The sequence below is a fragment of the Myotis yumanensis genome, unplaced genomic scaffold, assembly GCF_028538775.1.
Source record: "Myotis yumanensis isolate MYYU_CA2020_CCGP unplaced genomic scaffold, mMyoYum1.0.hap1 SCAF_1, whole genome shotgun sequence".
NCBI classification, from domain to species: Eukaryota; Metazoa; Chordata; class Mammalia; order Chiroptera; family Vespertilionidae; genus Myotis; species Myotis yumanensis.
Window position 1 is genome coordinate 170,403,627 of NW_027223752.1, and position 20,544 is coordinate 170,424,170.

General features: G+C 40.4%; 1 protein-coding gene across 2 annotated transcripts in view; it reads right to left on the reverse strand.

The window, feature by feature from the left end:
- The window catches only part of BANK1 (B cell scaffold protein with ankyrin repeats 1), a 330,602-nt gene that overhangs the window by 295,520 nt on the left and 14,538 nt on the right, over positions 1-20,544 (reverse strand). Inside the window, exon 1 of one of the 2 annotated variants that reach the window (XM_070392074.1) lies at positions 16,552-16,605. The exons of the other annotated variant lie outside the window; for it this stretch is intronic. Within the exon in view, the coding sequence (XP_070248175.1) occupies positions 16,552-16,585 (34 nt within the window). The 5' untranslated portion in view covers positions 16,586-16,605. Of the gene's footprint in view, positions 1-16,551; positions 16,606-20,544 lie in introns of those variants that run through there. 2 annotated transcript variants of the gene reach the window in all.

A 20,544-nucleotide genomic window follows, 5' to 3' on the forward strand; every position in this document is an offset into this window, starting at 1 on the left:
TATCTACACTAATAAAAGACAAAGATGCTAATTGACTGTACCTTTGCTACACCCTAAGCCACGCCCACCAGCCAATCAGAGCGACTATATGCAAATTAACTCAACCAAGATGGGGGCCGGCAGCCACGGAGCTGGAGCAAGCAGGAGGCTTGGTTGCCTGGGTGATGGAGGAAGCCAAGCTTCCCGCCAGCCCTGAGCTGGCTGTGGCCTCTGCTAAAGGCAACAAAGTTTCAAATATAGAAGATAAACAAATCCCAGATACCTGCTTCCAGCCAGACTCCACTGGGAGCTTGGGTGGCTGGGGGTTGTGGCCAGCCTGCAAATAGCCATCAGCCCCTCAACCAGGCTGGTCAGGCACCCCAGTGGGGTCCCCCACCCTGAAGGGGTTGTGGCCAGCCTGCAAACAGCCATCAGCCCTCAACCAGGCTGGCCAGGCACTCCTATATAATAAAAGGGTAATATGCAAATTGACCCTAACAGCAGATCGACTGGGAATGACTGGTCACTATGACACACACTGACCACCAGGGGGCAGATGCTCAATGCAGAAGCTGCCCCTTGGTGGTCAGTGCGCTCCAACAGGGGAAGCTCTGCTCAGCCACCAGCCAGGCTGACGGCTGCCAGTACAGTGGTGGTGGTGGAAGCCTCTCCCGCCTCCTCAGCAGCGCTAAGAATGTCCGACTGAAGCTTAGGCCTGCTCCCCGCTGGCAAATGGACATCCCCCGAGGGCTGCCATGCTGCCAGAGGGATGTCTGACTGCCAGCTTAGGCCCGATCCCCCAGGGAGCGGGCCTAAGCCAGCAGGTAGTCATCCCCTGAGGGCTCCCAGACTGCGAGAGGGTACAGCCCAGGCTGAGGGACCCCCCCGAGTGCACAAATTTTTGTGCACCAGGCCTCTAGTCCTATATAATAAAAGCCTAAGTGGTGTCACGTGAAAACCTTGTGCAACGTCGTCACAAGATGGCCGCCACAAGATAGCCACCACAAGATGGTTGCCACAAGATGGCTGGCAGGGGAGATCAGGTGAGGGTGATTGGGCCAGCAGGGGAGGGCAGTTGGGGACGATCGGGCCCATAGAGGAGCAGTTAGATGTCAATCAGGCGAGCAGGGGAGCAGTTAGGGAGTGATCAGGCTGGCAGGCAGAAGTGTTAGGGGCAATCAGGCAGGCAGGCAGGCAAGCGGTTAGAAGCCAGCAGTCCCGGATTGTGAGAGGGATGTTCCCAGAGGGATCAGGCCTAAATCTGCAGGCGGACATCCTCTAAGCCAGCGGTTCTCAACCTGTGGGTCGCGACCCTTTTGGGGGTTGAACAACCCTTTCACAGGGGTCGCCTAGGACCATCAGAAAAAACATATATAATTACATATTGTTTTTGTGATTAATCACTATGCTTTAATTATGTTCAATTTGTAACAATGAAATTGGGGGTCACCACAACATGAGGAACTGTATTAAAGGGTCGTGACACTAGGAAGGTTGAGAACCACCACTCTCAGCAGTCCCAGATTGGAGAGGGTGCAGGCCAACTGAGAGACACCCCCTCCCTCCGTGCACAAATTTCATGTACCGGGCATCTAGTTCTTTAATAAGAGGAAGAAGAAGAAAAAGGTAAAGATAAAAAATATAAACAACAAAGTGGCAATAAATACATATCTATCAACAATTAAACCTAAAAATCAAATGAATAAAAAATCTGATAAACAGAATAAACTGGTGAATGAAATAGAATCAAAGGCATGGAAATGGAACAGACTAAGGATTCTCAGAGGGAAGGGGGGTGGAGGGTGGGAAGAGATTAGACAAAAATCTTATATGCATATAGCATTACCTATGGACACAGACAATAGGGTGGCAAGGGCCTGGGGGCAAGGTGGGAACTAGTTGGAAGGGAGCTATAGGGGGAAAAAAGAGGGACATCTGTAATAATCTCAACAATAAAGATTAATTTAAAAAATCAAATTTTATGTACATTGTACTTCAATATTATTCTAAAATCTATATATATAAAGAGTCAGGGGCCATCACATCCGAAACAATCGAACAGATGACCAAATAGGCTGAGTTGGGCAACAAGGCCAGAAGGGGTTTAATTAGGGACAATGAAACAACTGAGCAGCAGGCTGCATGGGGTGAACAGGCCGGCAGGGGGTCAGTGAGGGGTGACCAGGTTGGCAGAGGGGAGCAGTGAGGGATGACCAGGCTGGTAGGGGGGGCAGTTGGGGGTGACCAGGCGAGCAGGGGGGCAGTTGAGGGTGACCAGGCGAGCAGGGGGCAGTTCAGGGTGACCAGGCTGACAGGGGGGGCAGTTCGGGGTGACCACGCGAGTGGGGGGGAAGTTGGGGGTGACCAGGCTGACAGAGGGGGCAGTTGGGGGTGACCAAGTGAGTGGGGGGGCAGTTGAGGTGACCAAGCCAGCAGGAGGGGCAGTTGGGGGTGACCAGTCCAACAGACAGGGGTAGTTGGGGGCAATCAGGCCAGCAGAGGGGGGGGGCAGTAAAGGGCGAACAGGCTGGTGGGGGTGACAGTTGGGGGCAACCAGCCGGTGGGGGGGCAGTTAGGGGCGATCAGGCAGGCAGGCAGGTGAGCAGTTAGGAGCCAGCGGTCCTGGATTGTGAGAGGGATATTCGACTGCTGGTTTAGGATAAAGCCTAAACCGGCAGTTGGACATCCCCCGAGGGGTCCCAGATTGGAGAGGGTGCAGGCTGGGCTGAGGGGACACCCCTGCATGCATGAATTTTTTGCACTGGGCCTCTAGTAAATATATAAGGAATTAGTAAAACTATATAAATAAGAAAAGATATGTCAAGTGGAAAACCCTTAACAGAATAAATAATGTATTTAAAATATTTTTTAAACTCCACTAAATTTTATGTTCCCATAATACCTAAACCTAAAAATATATAAAGCCAAAATATGATATAAATCTATATTAATTAGTCTAATAATTTCAGTACATCTCTAATCTGAAAGTTGTAAATTCTATAAAGGACCCAGTGGATGTTAGTGGGGACCAGGATAAACTTGCAGCCTAATCCCAATCCTTACCTATTGCTCCTTTGTTAAGCTACCTTGGTCCAAGGTCTTCTGTATCTGACTGGGCAATTCATTCTAAGTCCAAGATTTCACATTGCACACTCTACTTTCTGAAAGATATACACCACATTAGCCACCTTCAATAAAAAAGACATTTTATTTCCCTGCTGTCTTATTTCTCAATGTGGTTAACAATTTAAGCATTGAAATGGGATATTTCTTTTCCATCTCTACGCCCATCTCCAACACAAGCCCTTGAATTTTCTTACATTGAAAAGTGGCTTACCACTTAATTGTGAATGTGACATATTTCAAAGGAAATTCCATTCAGTAGTAATAATATACAGAGTGCATTCACATGAATATGATAGTGTGTTTTACGCTGTATGATAGTTTTAAGAAAAAGTGTTTGAACTCAATTTAACTCAAAAACAAAATTTCAAACTGAAGACACAAGTTAAAAACTTGGAGAGACTTGCTGACATCATATCAATAGTAAGTCAGGAAGCTGGGCTTAAATTCACACCATCTACTGCCAACTCTAGTTTGGGTATCAAGCCATACTGCAGGCAATATTACTGAGAAAATGAAATAAAACTGCAGTCCCTTCCTTGAAGTTGCTCAGGGCCAAGTGCATATAATGGGTTGATCAGATTAAAAAGAGAATAACTTCAGTTCCACTGGCAAATCTAATTTTGCTGTCCTCCTTCTGAGCAAGACAAAAGAGTGTTGGCATCCCCTAGTTTCCTTGTTCTCCCTCATTCCCCATGTCTACCCCTTCTTTCCAAAGCACAAGATGTGGTGTGAAAAAAAAGAAAATAAAAGTACCTCTTTTCATGAGTTGAGAGCCATGACTAAATAGTTTATGTTTTCCTTCCTAAATTTCTTTCATGGACTTTAAGCAGATCAAACAGTGGAAATGAATGCTTTTTTATCCTTATTACTGAAGTATGTATAAATCAAGGCTACAATAAATACACTTCATGTTCTCAAACTCTAATGGAATCTTGAAATCTCATTACATTAGCAAATATTTGATTATCATGTAGACACTAATGTCTTTCAACAGTTTTGTAATGTCCAGAATATGATGTCACCATACAAGATTATAACTGAACTAGAGGCCCGGTACACAAAAATTTGTGCACTTGGGGGGGTCCCTCAGCCTGGGCTGTACCCTCTCGCAGACTGGGACCCCTCGGAGGTGACCACCTGTCGGCTTAAGCCCGCTCCCTGGCAGTCAGACATACCTCTGGCAGCCTGGCAGCCCTCGGGGGGTGTCCACTTGCCAGCGGGGAGCAGGCCTAAGCTTCAGTCGGACATCCTTAGGGCTGCTGAGGAGGCAGGAGAGGCTCCCACCACTACTGCTGTACTAGCAGTCATCAGCCTGGCTTGTGGCTGAGCAGAGCTCCCCCTGTAGGAGCACACTGACTACCAGGGGGCAGCTCCTGCATTGAGCATCTGCCCCCTGTTGGTCAGTGTGTGTCATAGTGACCAGTCATTCCCAGTCGATCTGCTGTTAGGGTCAATTTACATATTACCCTTTTATTATATAGGAGTGCCTGGCCAGTCTGGGTGAGTGGCTGATGTCTGTTTTCAGGCAGGCCACAGCCCCTTCAGGGTGGGGGGTCCTGCTGGGGTGATTGGCCAGCCTGGGTGAGGGGCTGATGGCTGTTTGCAGGCTGGCCACAACCCCCAGCCGCCCAAGCACCCAGTGAAGGCTGGCTGGAAGCAGGTATCTGGGACTTATTTGTCTTCTATAATTGAAACTTTGTTGCCATGAGCAGAGGCCTCACCCAGCTCAGGGCTGGCAGGAAGCTTGGCTTCCTCCATCGCCCAGGCAACCAAGCGTCCTGCTTGCTCCAGCTCTGTGGCTTCCGGCTGCCATCTTGGTTGGGTTAATTTGCATATAGTAGCTCTGATTGGCTGGTGGGCATGATTTAGGGCATTGCGAAGTATGGTCAATTAACATCTTTGTCTTTTATTAGTGTAGATAAAGACACACTTTTAGCACAACTTTCTGTGAGAAGTTTATTTCGCATTCGACTGTGGGGATTCTAAAATCTACACTAATATAAGAGAAACATGCAAATTGGTGTCACTCCGCTACACCCACCAGCTAATCAGGATGAGTATGCAAATTAACCCAACAAAGATGGAGGTTAATTTGCATATGCAAATAAGGCTCCGGCCGGAGCGAAGACTAAAGACTTAAGACGACTGAAGACTGAAGACAACTAAAGACTGAAGACGACTGAAGACTGAAGAGGCTTGGCTTCTCTGCTGTGGTCGGAGCAAAGGCCTGGGTCCCGGGTGCCAGAGGAAAACCGGTACTGGCAGCTAGGGGAAGAAAGGCCTATTGCACGAATCTCTTCATTCAATGGGCCTCTAGTATTTTATAAATGGCTATATGCTAGAAAACACATACATACTGAAACAAAGACAAGGATGAATTTCTATTCTTTTGTTGAGAGCAATACCAGCAAGTATGTAATCCCAGCCCTCCCTGATGTCTGTATCCTCTGCAGCCATTCTTGACCAGAGGGAAATAGCAGACCTAGCAAGTATTTTTCTACCACTCCCAGAGGCACCCTGGAGCTTCCTGGGACTATGCTGATGGAAAACTTGACTTCTGGGTAGAGCTCACAAAATGTCAAGTAATGAAAACACTGTGTCTCTTGAAAAGTCCTCAATTCAGTTAAGGATTTTAATAACAACTACATTGCCCCATTGTGACTCCATTCTCTTCTCATAATGTGGTGCAGGGCCTACTTGCATCAGAACCACTTTGGGAGCTTCTAGAATTAGAATTTTCTGGAATTCAGGCCCAGGAAAGAATTGTTCCTTATGCAACTGGGTATCTGGCTAATTCCTAAGTTCATTCAACTTTGAAAATTACTGTAGTCCTTTTTGTACTGAAAATAATTATAGTACCAATTTGATGATTATAGCTTCCATATTTTTCTCTCAACTTTTGATGATATTTAAAAAGTTAAGACTGTAAACTTTCCTAATGAGAAAAAATTCAAATGATTTATAATGTTATTGACTAAGTAATAAATGCATGTGAATAATTCAATTCACTAAAATCATTAACTTGCTCAAAATCTGCCTTATTTAACCCCAGTGATTTTGTCATATAAGGGCCAAATTGCTTATTTCCAGATAAAGCACAACATTTGAAATTATATATCTAAAATTTAGATTGCAAGTCTAAAATAAATATTGTGTTTATGATGTTAGCCAAAATTATAAAAAGTAATATAGGTTGTGATTTGAAGAAGAGAGAATTTTACAATGAAATACATGGTTAAGTAAAAGCAATTTTGACTATTCCATTTTATGCTAAATTTTTATAAAAATTGCTTTTTTTGTATTATTAATTCCCATGCTGCAGGTGTAATATTAGGTAATTTACAACCCAGAACACAGGCACTAATCTGATTACAAAAGCCAAAGTTAAAAATAATAATAATGTTTAATTACTTTACTCATGGCTAATATTTTGTACAAGACTGAATACTAAACTCTTTTCTTAACTGAAATAATGAAGCACTGGGAATTCCTGATGGGGCTGTTTTAATTAATAACTTGACATTTGGAAGTGTATAATATAATAATACCTATGCATGAATTCTTATAAAATTGTGAACTTCTAGACAAAGAAATACTACTTTAGAATATAAAGAACCAGAAAGAATTATTACAAATGTTCCTATATTTCTCCTCTCCTATTAAAACCTGTAAGGATACAGTCCATAAAAAATTTAAGCTGTACATAAAATAAAAGTTGTAAACAAAGAGCTATGTCAAGAATATATTAAAATAATGTTTACCTTTATTCTTAATCAAGTTAGTAATCCATTTTATGTGTTGAATCCATTTTACTTATTAATTAGAGGCCTGGTGCACAAAATTCGTACACAGGTAGGGTCTCTAGGCCTGGCCCGGGATCAGGGATGATCAGTTTCCCCACCTCCCCGCCTCCTCCTTCCCTCACTCCCTCAACACCCCCCCACACCCCTGCTGCTGGTCACCTGCCATGTTCCACACAACCCCCTGGTGGTCAGTGCATGTCATAGCGAGCAGTTGAACTCCCGGTCAAACTCCCAAGGGGACAATTTGCATAGCCTTTTATTATACAGTGGGGCCTTGACTTTCGAGTGTCCCAACTAACGAGTTTTTCAAGATATGAGCCGTCTCACGGCCGATTTTTTGCTTTGAGCTGCCTAAAATTTGGGTTAGGAGCCAGCTTCAGATACCCCACCACTAGTTGGCACAGCAAACGTCACAGTGAACGCGACATCGGCCCAGCATCACGTGTCTCACTCGTTCACTTCTTGATTTGACATACGAGTAATTTGAGTTACGAGCTCCGTCACGGAATGAATTAAACTCATAAGTCAAGGCCCCACGGTATAGGATTACTTACATCTAAAAACAGTGTAGACATAGTCCCATTTGTTTATTTTTTCTTTTGTTTCCCTTGCCCTAGGACAGTGATGGCGAACCTATGACATGGGTGTCAGAGGTGACACTCGAACTCATTTTTTTGGTTGATTTTTCTTTGTTAAATGGCATTTAAATATATAAAATAAATATCAAAAATATAAATCTTTGTTTTACTATGGTTGCAAATATCAAAAAATTTCTATATGTGACACGGCACCAGAGTTAAGTTAGGATTTTTCAAAAATGCTGACACGCCGAGCTCAAAAGGTTCACCATCACTGCCCTAGGAGATGTATTATTGGTGAACATATTGCTACAAGAGATGTCTGATATTTTTCTGTCTATGGTTTCTTCTAGGATTTTTATGCTTTCACAACGAACATTTACGTCTTTTATCCATTTTGAGTTTATTCTTGAGTATGGTGTAAGTTGGTGGTCTAGTTTCATGTTTTTGCATGTACCTGTCCAATTTTCCCAACACCATTTATTGAAGAGATTGTCTTGACTCCATTGTATGTTCTCACCTCTTTTGTCAAATGTTAATTGAGCATAATGGCTTGGGTTGATTTCTGGGGTCTCTGTTCTGTCCCGTTGATCTATATGCCTGCTCTTGTGCTAGTACCAGGCATCTTTGACTATAGGAGCTTTGTAATATAGCTTGATATCTGGTATTGTGATCCTCTGACTTTGGCTTCTTTCTCAAGATGACTGTGGCTATTCAGGTTTTTGTTTTTTTTGTTTTTGGTTTCACTTAAATTTTGGAAGTATTTGTTCTAGATCTGTGTAATACGCTGCTAGAATTTTTATAGGATTTCTTTGACTCTATAGATTTCTTTGGGTAGTATGGACATTTTAATGATGTTAATTCTACCAATCAATAAACATAGTATATTCTACCACTTGATTATATCTTCCTCCCTTTTTTCAATGAGAGTTTTCCCAAGTACAAGTCTTTTACCTCCTTAGTTAAGTTTATTTATAAGTAACTTATTTTTTGTTGCAATGGTAAATGAGATTGTTTCTTTAGTTTCTCCTTCGGATAATTCATTATTGGTTTATAAAAATGCCATCAATTTCTGGGTGTTAATTTTGCATCCTGCTACATTGCTGAATTCATTTATTAAACCTAATAGTTTTTTGGCAATCTTTAGAATTTTCTATGTACAATATCATGTCACCTGTGAACAATGACAGTTTTACTTCCTCCTTTCCATTTAGGTTTTCTTCTTGACTGATTGCTGTGGCTAAGACTTCCAGTACTATTTGAATAAGGGTGGTGAAAGTGCACATCCCTGTCTTGTTCCTGTTCTTAGGGGAAATAATTTTAGTTTTTGCCACTGTATGGGATAATATATTTGGCAATGATACATCTGATAAAAGATTAATTTCTAAAATATATAAGGAACTCATGCAACTTAACAAAAGGAAGACAAACAATCCAATTAAAAAGTGTGCAAAGGACCTCAATAGACACTTGTCCAAAGTGAACATACAGATGGCCAAGAGACATATGAAAAAATGCTCAAAGTCACTAATCATCAGAGAGATGCAAATTAAGAGACAATGAAGTACCATCTCACACCTGTCAGAATGACTACCATCAACAAATCAAAAAATGATAAGTACTGGTGAAAATGTGGAGAAAAGGGAAACCTAGTACATTGCTGGTGGGAATGCAGACTGGTGCAGCCATTATGGAAAACAGTATAGAGTTTCCTCAAAAAATTAAATATGGAGCTGTCATTTGACCCAGTGATCCCATTTCCAGGAATATATCCTAAGAATCCTGAAACACCAATCAGAAAGAATGGACGCACCCTTATGCTCATAGCAGCACCATTTATAATAGCTAAGATCTGGAAACAGTCCAAGTGTCCATCAGTAGATGAGTGGATAAAAAAGCTTTGGACCATTTATACCATGGAATACTATACAGCAGTAAAAAAGAAGGAACTCTTACCATGTGCAACAGCATGAATAGACCTGGAGAGTATTATGCTAAAAGAAATAAGCCAGTCAGAGAAAGACAAGTATCACATGATCTCACTCTTATGTGGAGTCTAAAGAACAAAATAAACTGATGAACAAAATAGGTCCATAAACATAGAAGCATGAAACAGACTGTCAAATCTCAGAGGGAAGGTAGGAGTGTGTGGGTGGGTAGGAAGGGATTTATCAAAGAACTTGTATGCTATATGCATAACCCATGGACACAGACAATAGTGTGGTGAAGGCCTGGGTTGGGAGGCAGGTGCGGGCCAGAAGGGGTCAATGGGGGAAATAAGGGGACATCTGTAATACTTTCAACAATAAAAAAATTTTTATGAGAAAAAAATAGTGTAGAGAAATAGCTAACAAAATATTGCATTTTTCTGTGTATTTTTCTCTGAGTTTGTAAAAACATGATGGTATTATTTACCACTTGCATTTGAGGAATAAATAGATCTTTTTTTTTTCTTTTAATCCTCACCCAAGGATATTTTTTCCATTGATTTTCACAGAGTGGAAGGGAGAAGGGGAGAGAGAGAGAAACATCGACATGAGAGAGACATATTGATTGGTTGCCTCCCACATGCGCCCTGACCGGGGCTGGGGATTGAACCCACAGCCAAGGTAGGTGCCCTTGACTGGGAATTGCACCCTAGACCCTTTGGTCCTTGGGTCTATGCTCTAGCCATTGAGAACCCAGCCAGAGCAGGAATTACTATATCATAATGCAGTTTAAAATTGTAAACTAAGTTGAAAATCAGCAACAGATATTTACCAGAGTGAGATCATTGATCCAGGTCACTCACTGGAAATTCTTATTTCCAGACAGTCATATTTAACAGATAATAATCCTTATCTTTCTATGACCCTGATTTTCACTAACATTTTATAGTTCTCACTCATCACTTAGATTTTCAGATAGGTATTTTGAAATTCAACAGGATGATTTACCATAATCCTCCATAGTATCTTAATAAAATATGTCAATGTCAATTCCCTAATTATTTATATCTTTTTATATGTTTACCTAATAGTCACTTAATAATTATTGTAATTACATTGTTCAGATTTTAATAGATATGAAGATTATAAAGGATAATTCCTGCTCTTAAAGGACGTTATATATTATAAAAAGAGCATAGACTTTTACAAATTACTTTTAAAAAGATCATTTATTTTAATTTATCATTAAAACCTGTGAAGAATCTTCTAACCTTATTTATCCTAGGGTTTTAAGAAAGTATTACCTTAGAAACAAAATGTCAATATATCCTTAAGCATCACAAAATGTAGAACTGAACAATTCGCAAATCAAAAAGATCTAAATTTTACAAACTGTCCCTGTTTAACATCAAAATATCTGAAATTGTATCATTAATCAATGTGCAGACCACATTGAACATTACAAAATAATTTATACAATGTGACTCTTATGCATATGTACACACAAACACAATTCAAGACAAATATTATGAATATTTATTTCTACATGGAGGACTGAGGTATATTATGATTTTATTATCATATTGTTTTTTGTTTTTCAAATGTTCTACAATGCACATATATCACTTTTTTAAGAAAATACCCCTAAAAATGATACCATATGGTTCTATTCAAGGCAAACCAGACTGACTCCAATAGAACTTTTATCATTAGGAGAAAATGATCCCATATAATAAAAGGGTGATATGCAAATTGACCGAACGGCAGAATGACCAGTCACTGTGATGTGCACTGGCCACTAGGGGACAGATGCTCAACACAGGAGCTGCCCCCAGGTGGTCAGTGCACTCCCACAGTGGGAGTACCACTCAGTCAGAAGCCGGGCTCACAGCTGGCGAGTGCAGCAGTGGTGGCAGGAGCTTCTCCTGCCTCTGTGGCAGCACTAAGGACCCCTCAGGGGATGTCCGATTGCTGGCTTAGGCCCGCTCCCAAGGCGGGTTTAAGCTGGCAGTTGGACATCTCCCAAGATGTCCTGGACTGCGAGAGGGTGCAGGCCAGGCTGAGGGAAACGCCCCCCCCCCCCCCCACCAGTGTATGAATGTTGTGCACTGGGCCTCTAGTTTTAAAATAACTCCCTACCAGGATTAAAATGGTTCATGTTCTCAGATAGTAAAACAAAGTGGGGCCATAAAATGATATTAGTGACCTTTGATAAGGAGTATACATTTAAAGCAGTTAATCAGGGTGAGCCTCTGGTGGTTACTGAAAATTCTTTGCTCCTGCGCACTGCTGCCCTGCCTGGCGCTTGCACCTGCTGCCGGTGCCGGAGCCACCATTCGCACCCGCTCTCCGGTGCTCGGCACCAGCCCCGATTGCCCCTCAGGGCTTCTCCACCTCCCCCTGCTCCTGAGGGGCAATTGGGGCTGGCAGCCACCTCTTGCACCCACTGCTGGCACCAGCCCCAATCACTTGGCGCCATCAGTGGTTGCGAGCGGGTCCCATGCCGTCAGCGTGTGGGAGCAGCAGCGGCGGGAGCAGGGCTGCCGGCAGACAGGGGACCAGAGACCGTGGCAGGAGTGGCCGGACAGGGGCAGGTAAGATGAGCTGAGACCCGCCCTGTGCCCACCACAGCCTCGCAGGCCAACAGTTTCTTTTAAGGTTCACAAATTCGTGCACTGGGCCCCTAGTAATTATAATAAAAGCTAACCCCAAATGTAGTGAGTGCCTAATATGTATCAATGACTGCTCTGGTGTTTTATAAGCACTAACTTCTTTTAACCTCATAACAACCCTGTGAACAAGCACTCTTCGTATGCTGTTTTGCACTTGTCGTGACTGAGGCAGTGAGAACTTTTATATCTTGTCCAAGTTCGCCTCTCAGTATTAGTAAGAACTGTAATGGCAGCAGTGGCCAGTCACATTATTAAACTGGTAAAACCACCTAATGTGAACAAACACCAAATGTGAAAGCCCCAAATAAGGGGACTTACTTTTTTATTTTGCTAATAAAACAGCAGTAATTCCAGAGAGATGTTCTAATAATGAACAAGTGTAGTTCTTGCTGAGGGGCCTATGTAAGGATTGATATGCTTTTCATATTTTATAAAAGCTACTTCTTCCTGGTTACATCCAGTTTTTTTTAACTACACTGCTGGTGTCTGAGTGTCTGAGGCGTAGGGTCCTATCTGTGACATCCATGCTATTCTTTGTCCTTGTTGAGTCCACCTGTGTTTCAAACTCTGTATTCATTTCTTGTTGCTGATGTAAAATATTTCCACAAACTTAGTGGCTTAAAAGCAATAGAAATTAAATTACCTGATAGTTCTGGAAGACAGAAGTCTGAAATGGGTGTCCCTGGTCTAAAATCAAGACACGGGCAGGGATATGTTCCTTCTGGAGGCCTTTGGGAAGAATCGTCCACATGCATTGCCCAACTTCCAGAAGCCATCCACCGCTCTTGGCCCACGGCCCCACGCCTCCGTTTTTGAGCCAGCAACATTGGGCTGAGTCCTCATGCTGCCACGGCTCTTGTTCTGCCTCTCCTGCTTCCCTCTTTCACTTAGAAGGCTCACTGGCATGATCCATGATACTCTCCCCATCTCCAAGTAAACTGATTACAATCTTAATTCTATCTGCATATTCACAAGTTTGGGGATTAGGACATAGACACCTTTGGGGAGCCATTATTCTGTCTACCACAATACCTGAACACTGCGTTCAACTCCAGTTCCTTCTCTTCCTTTCCTAAAGGCTTCTGAAGTAGAACAGATCATGTCCAATATATGCTCTGCTTCTCCTAACACAGTGTTTGTAGGACAACCCTGCTAAATTGCTTTCAGTGGTTCTCAACCTTCCTGATGTTGCGACCCTTTAATACAGTTCCTCATGTTGTGGTGACCCCCAACCATAAAATTATTTTCGTTGCTACTTCATAACTGTAATTTTGCTACTGTTATGAATTGTAATGTAAATATCTGATATGCAGGATGTATTTTCATTGTTTGCAACCCACAGGTTGAGAACCGCTGGCTTAAATGATCATGGTTTAGATTTCTCATTGAGTCAAAGCAAATGACACATTAGGAGCATTTTCTAAAATTCAATTAGTAGGGGTTTGAAAATTCTTTTGAAGATGCAAAGCATTAGGAAGCAACAAATGATTAGCCTTGTACTATACTCTTCATTTCAAGCATTTTACAATATATTTTAATCATATCTCTATTACACTTTCATGATTTTAAATACCCTCATGGCCTTCATTAAAGACATTTTTCTAGCATTTTATTGTAGATATTTCACTTCCTGTTATTTCATTCACCTCCAAGGTCTTTGAAAGTAGCAAAATGTTCTAAATTTTTATGATTATCAGCTGGAAACTGTGGTTGTCTAATCTATCCCTTGGGAAAAAATGTTTCTAAGTTGATCTATTGATGGGTAACTATATCATCTTTTATGTTGCACATTTTTCTATTAAAATGACTTTATGCATGGCTACTCTATTGATTTAAAAGAAAGAAGTGTTCACATGGGAGGAATGCTACTCTGAAAGGGAAGTATATATGTGTCTGTGTGAAATTGAAATGAGCTCATTTCAGAATCACAGAGTGGTTAAGAGGTCAAGCTCCTAGAGTCCAGATTCAAGCCGATAATTACCCTCTCTGAGCCTGAATTTCGCACTTATAACATCTGGATAACACCACATATGAGATCAGTTGTTGTGAGAATGAAATGAGATAAAATATGGTGAGCTTATCCTAGAGCCTGTCCTTAGCTATAAGTATCTCAATAATATTTCAATTCAATGCTCACCTTCTGTTTATGCAAGTGATAATAATTTTTCACTGATGGTAGTGGTATAAATGTTCTTTTAAATGTATTATATTTAAGTAAAAAAAAAAAGATACTCTAAAGAAAAATTCTCTTAAACAAGAGGATAGGTAGTATAGCCAAAAATTGAGGAAGGTCTTATGAGAATGACTAAAATTTGCAAAACACTGTCCCGGGGGACTGTACTCATGACTACATTCCGAAATGAGTATGACTTTCTGGAACAGCAGTTACGCATCAGGAGTCACCCCCAGTACTCAGAGAAAACACTCCTAGCTGTTGCTAGTCCCTGTTAACTAGTTCCAATGACTGAATTATTCATATTTCTGCTGGCTGAGGATTTTTCAGCCACTGATTTGAATTAGAGTGATTATAAAAAGAAATAAAGGCATTCAGATGTTCCCATCCATATTTCACTTAAATACAGTCCCTGAGGGCTGGACCATTCTTTGTGTATCCCTGGAACCCAGCACAAGCAATCAAGAATGATTGAAGAATGAATGAAGGGAGGAAGGATAACTACTCCTGCATAAAACTTTATATGCAGGCATTAATCCACTCTTTCTTGATAAATATTCTCAATCCCAAATGCCTAGAGAAAGCAATTTTAATTTCTGCAGTATTTTTCTTTGAAGTAAGATACATAAATTGAATTATTATGAGTCAATCATTCCCCTGAATAATTAATGCCATCGTCAACAAACATAATGCCTTCTGAGCATCAGAGAGGTTTCATGGCTTGCCAAAGGTGAAGGTCCATTAGTTACAGAGCCACAACTTGATCCTATGCTTATTTGACCTCAAATCCAGTTCAACCAAAAGTATTTCCTATGTTATTAAAAACTATTCAGTATTAAATACCACATGATTTAACTTATATGTAGAATCTAAAAAAGAAAATAAATGAAAAAACAAAACAGAAACAAACTCATAAACAAAGAGAACAAATTGATGGTCGCCAGATGGGAGGAGGGTCAAGAGATGGGCAAAAATGGTTAAAGGGATTAAGAAGTACAAATTGCCAATTATAAATTTAGTCATGGAATGTAACATACAGCCCAGAGAATATAGTCATTAATATTATAATAACTATATGTGATGCCAGATGGATATTAGATTTATTGAGGTGATAACTTTGTAAGGTATATAAATATCTAACCACTATGTTGTACATCTGAAACTAATATAACAGTGTATGTCAACTGTAATTGAAAAATAAATTTTTAAAATTAAAGTAAAAAATTATTCAATCTTTCTTTATATTAATGAATAATAATCTTGCATGGAGGATGATCAATTTTTTTATCCAATAAATTGCTGTGGATTTTTCTTTTATTGTTTTCTTTTGTTTCTAAACATTGTAGAATAGATTATATGAGGAGAGAGCAAAACTGAAATACTTATGAATGAGAAGTCACCAAATGGCCAACTAATGTAATTTTAAAGTACACATACAGAAACTAGACCACCAACTTACACCACACACACAAATACACTCAAAATGGATAAAGGACTTAAACATAAGACAGGAAATCATAAAAATCTCAGAAAAATCCATAGGTAGCAAAATACCATTATCTTTACCAACACAGCTTCTAGGACAATGGAAACTAAGGAGAAAATAAACAAATGGGACTACATCAAAATAAAAAGCTTCTGCACAGCAAAAGAAACCATCAACAAAACAACAAGAAAGCCCACTGCATGGGAGAACATATTTACCAATGTTATCTCCGATAAGGGTTTAATCTCCAACATTTACAGGGAACTCATACAACTTAACAAAAGGAAGATAAACAATCCAATAAAAATATAAGCATAAAACCTAAATAGACACTTTTCGAAAGAGGATATACAGAAGGCCAAGAGACACTAAAAACATGCTCAAAGTCACTAATCATCTGAAAGATGCAAATCAAAACAACAATGAGGTACCATCTCACACCTGTCAGAATGGCTATCATCAACAAATCAACAAATGACAAGTGCTGGCGAGGAAGCAGAGAAAAAGAAACCCTCATGCACTGCTGATGGGAATGCAGACTGGTGCGGCCACTGTGGAGTTTCCTAAAAAAATTAAAAATGGAACTCCCATTTGACCCAGTAATACCACTTCTAGGAATATATCCCAAAAAACTAGAAACACCAATCAGAAAGGATATATGCACCCCTATGTTCATAGCAGCACAATTCACCATAGCTAAGATTTGGAAACAGCCTAAGTTCCCATCAGTAGATGAGTGGATTAAAACGTGATACATCTACACAATGGAATACTATGCTGCTGTAAAAAAAAGAAAGAATTCTTACCATTTGCAACAGCATGGATGGACCTGGAGAGCATTATGCTAAGTGAAATATTCCAGTTGGAGAAAGATAAGTACCACATGATCTCACTCAGTTGAGGAATATAATGAACAACATAGACTGCTGAACAAAAATAGAGCCAGAGTCATAGAAGCATCGAAAAGACTGTCCAACCTAAGAGAGAAGGCAGGGGAGGGGGAGGGTAAGAGATCTACCAAAGGACTTGCATGCATGCATGTGAGCATAACCAATGAACAAAAACAATAGGGGGGTGAGGGCATGTGCTGGGGGAAGAGAGGAGCTGGGGAGAGGTCAGTGGGGGGAAAAAGAAACTTATGAAATACTTTAAACAATAAAGAATTAGTGCACATAAAAATGTTAAATATATTAAACCTACAAAGCTGCAAGTAAAGCTATTAAAGTAAATGTAGAAAAATAAAAACTAGAATACATTTGCCACTTTTTTTTCTATTTTTTAAAGTCTTTGTGAGATATTTTCAATTATGTGCATGCATTGTTTTAGAAAGAAAGAATACTAAAAGTTTAATCTTCTAGACATACATGGAGAATATTAAATTTCATTTGCTTTTAGACTCTAATCATAATTTTTCTCTCTGCCCCAGAAGATATTTTAATTAGTTAAATATCCTGTTATATTAAAAACTTATAAAATCTTAGTAAAAATAACTGAATTAGTTGTTATCAAATTAAAAGTTAATTTACCATTAAAAATGCCTTAAACTTATCTTTGGGTAAAAACTTCCATGAATTTTTAAGATTCTTTTCATAATAAAAGGAAGACTTTTGCAAACCTAACAATTGGAAAACAAATACCAAAACCAAAGTGGTTATCTTAGGGAAGATACAGGACTCTGAGGATATTCAGAAATGTGGCATTCAGAAATATATGCATCATTATTTATCCTTTTCATAAACTTAATTGGATTCTCTAATGTCATTCTTTGTGCTAGTTTATCACCAAGCATCTATTAATGTGCTTATCTCTGCTGACTGATGTCAGAGGTTACTCCCTTCCTTTAAAGAGCATTCAGTCTATCTGAGTAATAAAAGTCATTGTCATATTGATGTTATTTTCTACATACCCTGTTAAGTTAGTCAATCTCCAAAATACAAAATCCATTCTCTGGCTAAATTATTTGCAGTTATATCAGCTTCTGTTGTTTCAAGTAGAAATATATTTCAGCAATAATTTATTTCGGTGATTATTCATACCCCATGTGCTTTCTTCAAACATGTGTTTCTTTGAAAAAACACTTTTGAAATGGAAGCAATCTGTTTATGGCCGTGTAGTCAAGTTGATCTTAATTTTGGAATGTTTTTATAAATGAAATCCCAATATTTAAACAATGTGAGGCCACTTACATAGCTTACATGATTATTCACACAGTAGCAGGCTCACATGGTTTAATGTGAAAATACCTATAAAGACACCTGCTCAGTTGAGATGCACACATGCTATTTAAAGATAAACACACACTACAAAATATTTTTATATTAGAATTCCCTATTCAATTTCCTAGTTTCATTTGATCCACACACTTTACTTTCCCTAACAGATAATCACCTTCTGATTTTCCTCCTATTTTCTCTAGCATAACCCATAATCAAAGCTCCCACCTCATTGAATTAATCTTTAAGATAACTAAGAAATTGTGTGTATTCTTCCCAACCTACCAATGCCGTTTACCCTACTCCACAGCCCTTCAGTTTCTATTCCAATTATAAGCCTCCCTCCTTTTCATTCATTCAAAATGTGGTCAACAGTAAAAGATTTAGAACTTTATTTACATATTAGTGGCCTATTGCATGAAATTCCTGCACATTAAAAGGGGATTAATTAGAGGAAATATTTTAATATTGCTATTTGCCCTTTCTCTTTAATAGAAGTGTCAGAGATGAAAAAAATAGTGAAATGTATATGAAAATCTTCCTCCTGTCAGAGTCTAGGGCAAGCCGTGGGACCCAGAGTCAAGTCCCCGCCCACCTGTGGCACCTCAAAATCGCATGAGACCCAGACCCAGCTGGCCCCACCCCCATTGAGCGAGACCCAGACCCGGCTGGCCCCACCCTTGTCAAGCCCCACTGGGTCGGGGGCACAGCCTCAGGCCCCCCAGAGCACCCTCAGGTCCCTCAGCCTGGCACCAGTGCGGGTGGCGCGGCCTGAGGTTCCCCCATCAAGCCCCGCCAGGCGGGGGGTGTGACCTTAGGTCTCCTGGCCTAGTGCCAGGGTGGGGGGCATGACCTGAGGTCCCCTGACCTGGCCCCAGGGCGGGAGGTGCGGCCTAGGTCCCCTGTCAAATCCCACCAGGCAGGGGGCGCAGCCTCAGGTGCCCTGCCCCGGCCCAGCGCCACGCAGCCTCAGGTCCCTGCTGATTGCTCGTTAAGGCTTGTCATGGGAACTCGGCCTCCACTGTGGGTGCAGCCATCTTGTGTTATGGAAATCCTGCCTCTGCTGTGGGTACAGCCATCTTGACCATATGGCGTGACAGTCAATTTGCATATTCCCTCTTTATTAGATAAGATTGGAATGAAGAACACCTATAAAAAAATAGCTGAAAGCTGTGCTCTCAAGAACTATTTTCCATTTAACAGGGATAATAACTTTGTGCAAAAGAACTTGTTTCTCAACCAATGTTGTGATGACCACACGTCCCATCTATAATAATAAAAGCATAATATGCTAATTACACTGGACATCCTTCTGGATGAAGTCGGGGCTGCAAGGGAAGCCCAGGTCCCGGGTACCTGAGGGAAGCTGGTGCCAGCAGCGGGGAAAGGAAGGCCTACTCTTGCATGAATTTCATGCATCGGGCCTCTAGTGGTTAAATATTTTTTGAAACAATGGATTCAAGGGAACTGGAGATACATTATTAGTTGCAGAATTTCTCAACCCATTGGAATGTTCTAACATGTATATTCAAAACTCATTTCACCACAGGACACTTTTTTCAAGGAACAGATACCCTACAGAATACAGTCTGAGTGACATAGTACGAAAGGATTAAAGCCCTGGAAGTATGAGTTCAAGCTTTCCAGGTATTGGCCATCAGGTAAGGAAAGTATGTCACCCTTCACCAAGTCCCACATAGCCATTCATTCACGTAGCAACAGACATGATAACTATCAATTACTGAGCACTTACTATGCTGCAAGTATTACTAAGTGATTTTTCATCTTTTCATAATGAAGTAGTCACAGAGAGGTCTTGTAACAGAGTTACCTAGTCATACAATTAACTATTAAATGATGCAAGTAGGCTTCCAACTCTGAACCTAAGCCTAGATTTTTATATGCAGCAGATCAGAAGATTATTTTAAGGGATGATATAATACTTACAATATTACATATAAATATACTTTTTAATGAATTTTCTATATTTTTCTAAGGAGAAATGAAATGTGCCTTAATTGCTAACTTCTCAGAAATCTGACCCTAATAAAAGAAATAGAAAAGCTGTCCCTTTCCTTCCAAAGTCGCAAATGCTTTCTAATTACGCATAAGTTACTTAGAACTAGAAATTCACTTAAGGGGAGCTTTCTATTATTCTGTTGACTCCCAAAGATCTAGGTGAGGTACTGCATAGATTTATACCCTATAAGGAATCAACTGCTCAGACATAATAAACAATTCTGAATATATCACTAAACTTTACCTATAAAATTAAATCAACTCTTCTTTTTAACTATATGATGTTATTAGAAATGTCTTTATCACAGAATAGAGTCTAAGTCAAATTACTGTGACCCAGTTTTGTGTGTGTTTGTATGTATGTGTGTGTTGTTGGTGGTGTTTGTGGCAGGCATGAGGAATCCTATATTAATAAAAACCTAATATGCTAAGTATCCAGTCGTCCATTCAACCAATAAAAGCATAATATGCTAATGATATGCTAAGGCCGCTCAACTGCTTGCTATAAAGTGCACTGACCATCAGGGGGCAGACAGTTGACTGGTCGATCAGTCACTATGACATGCA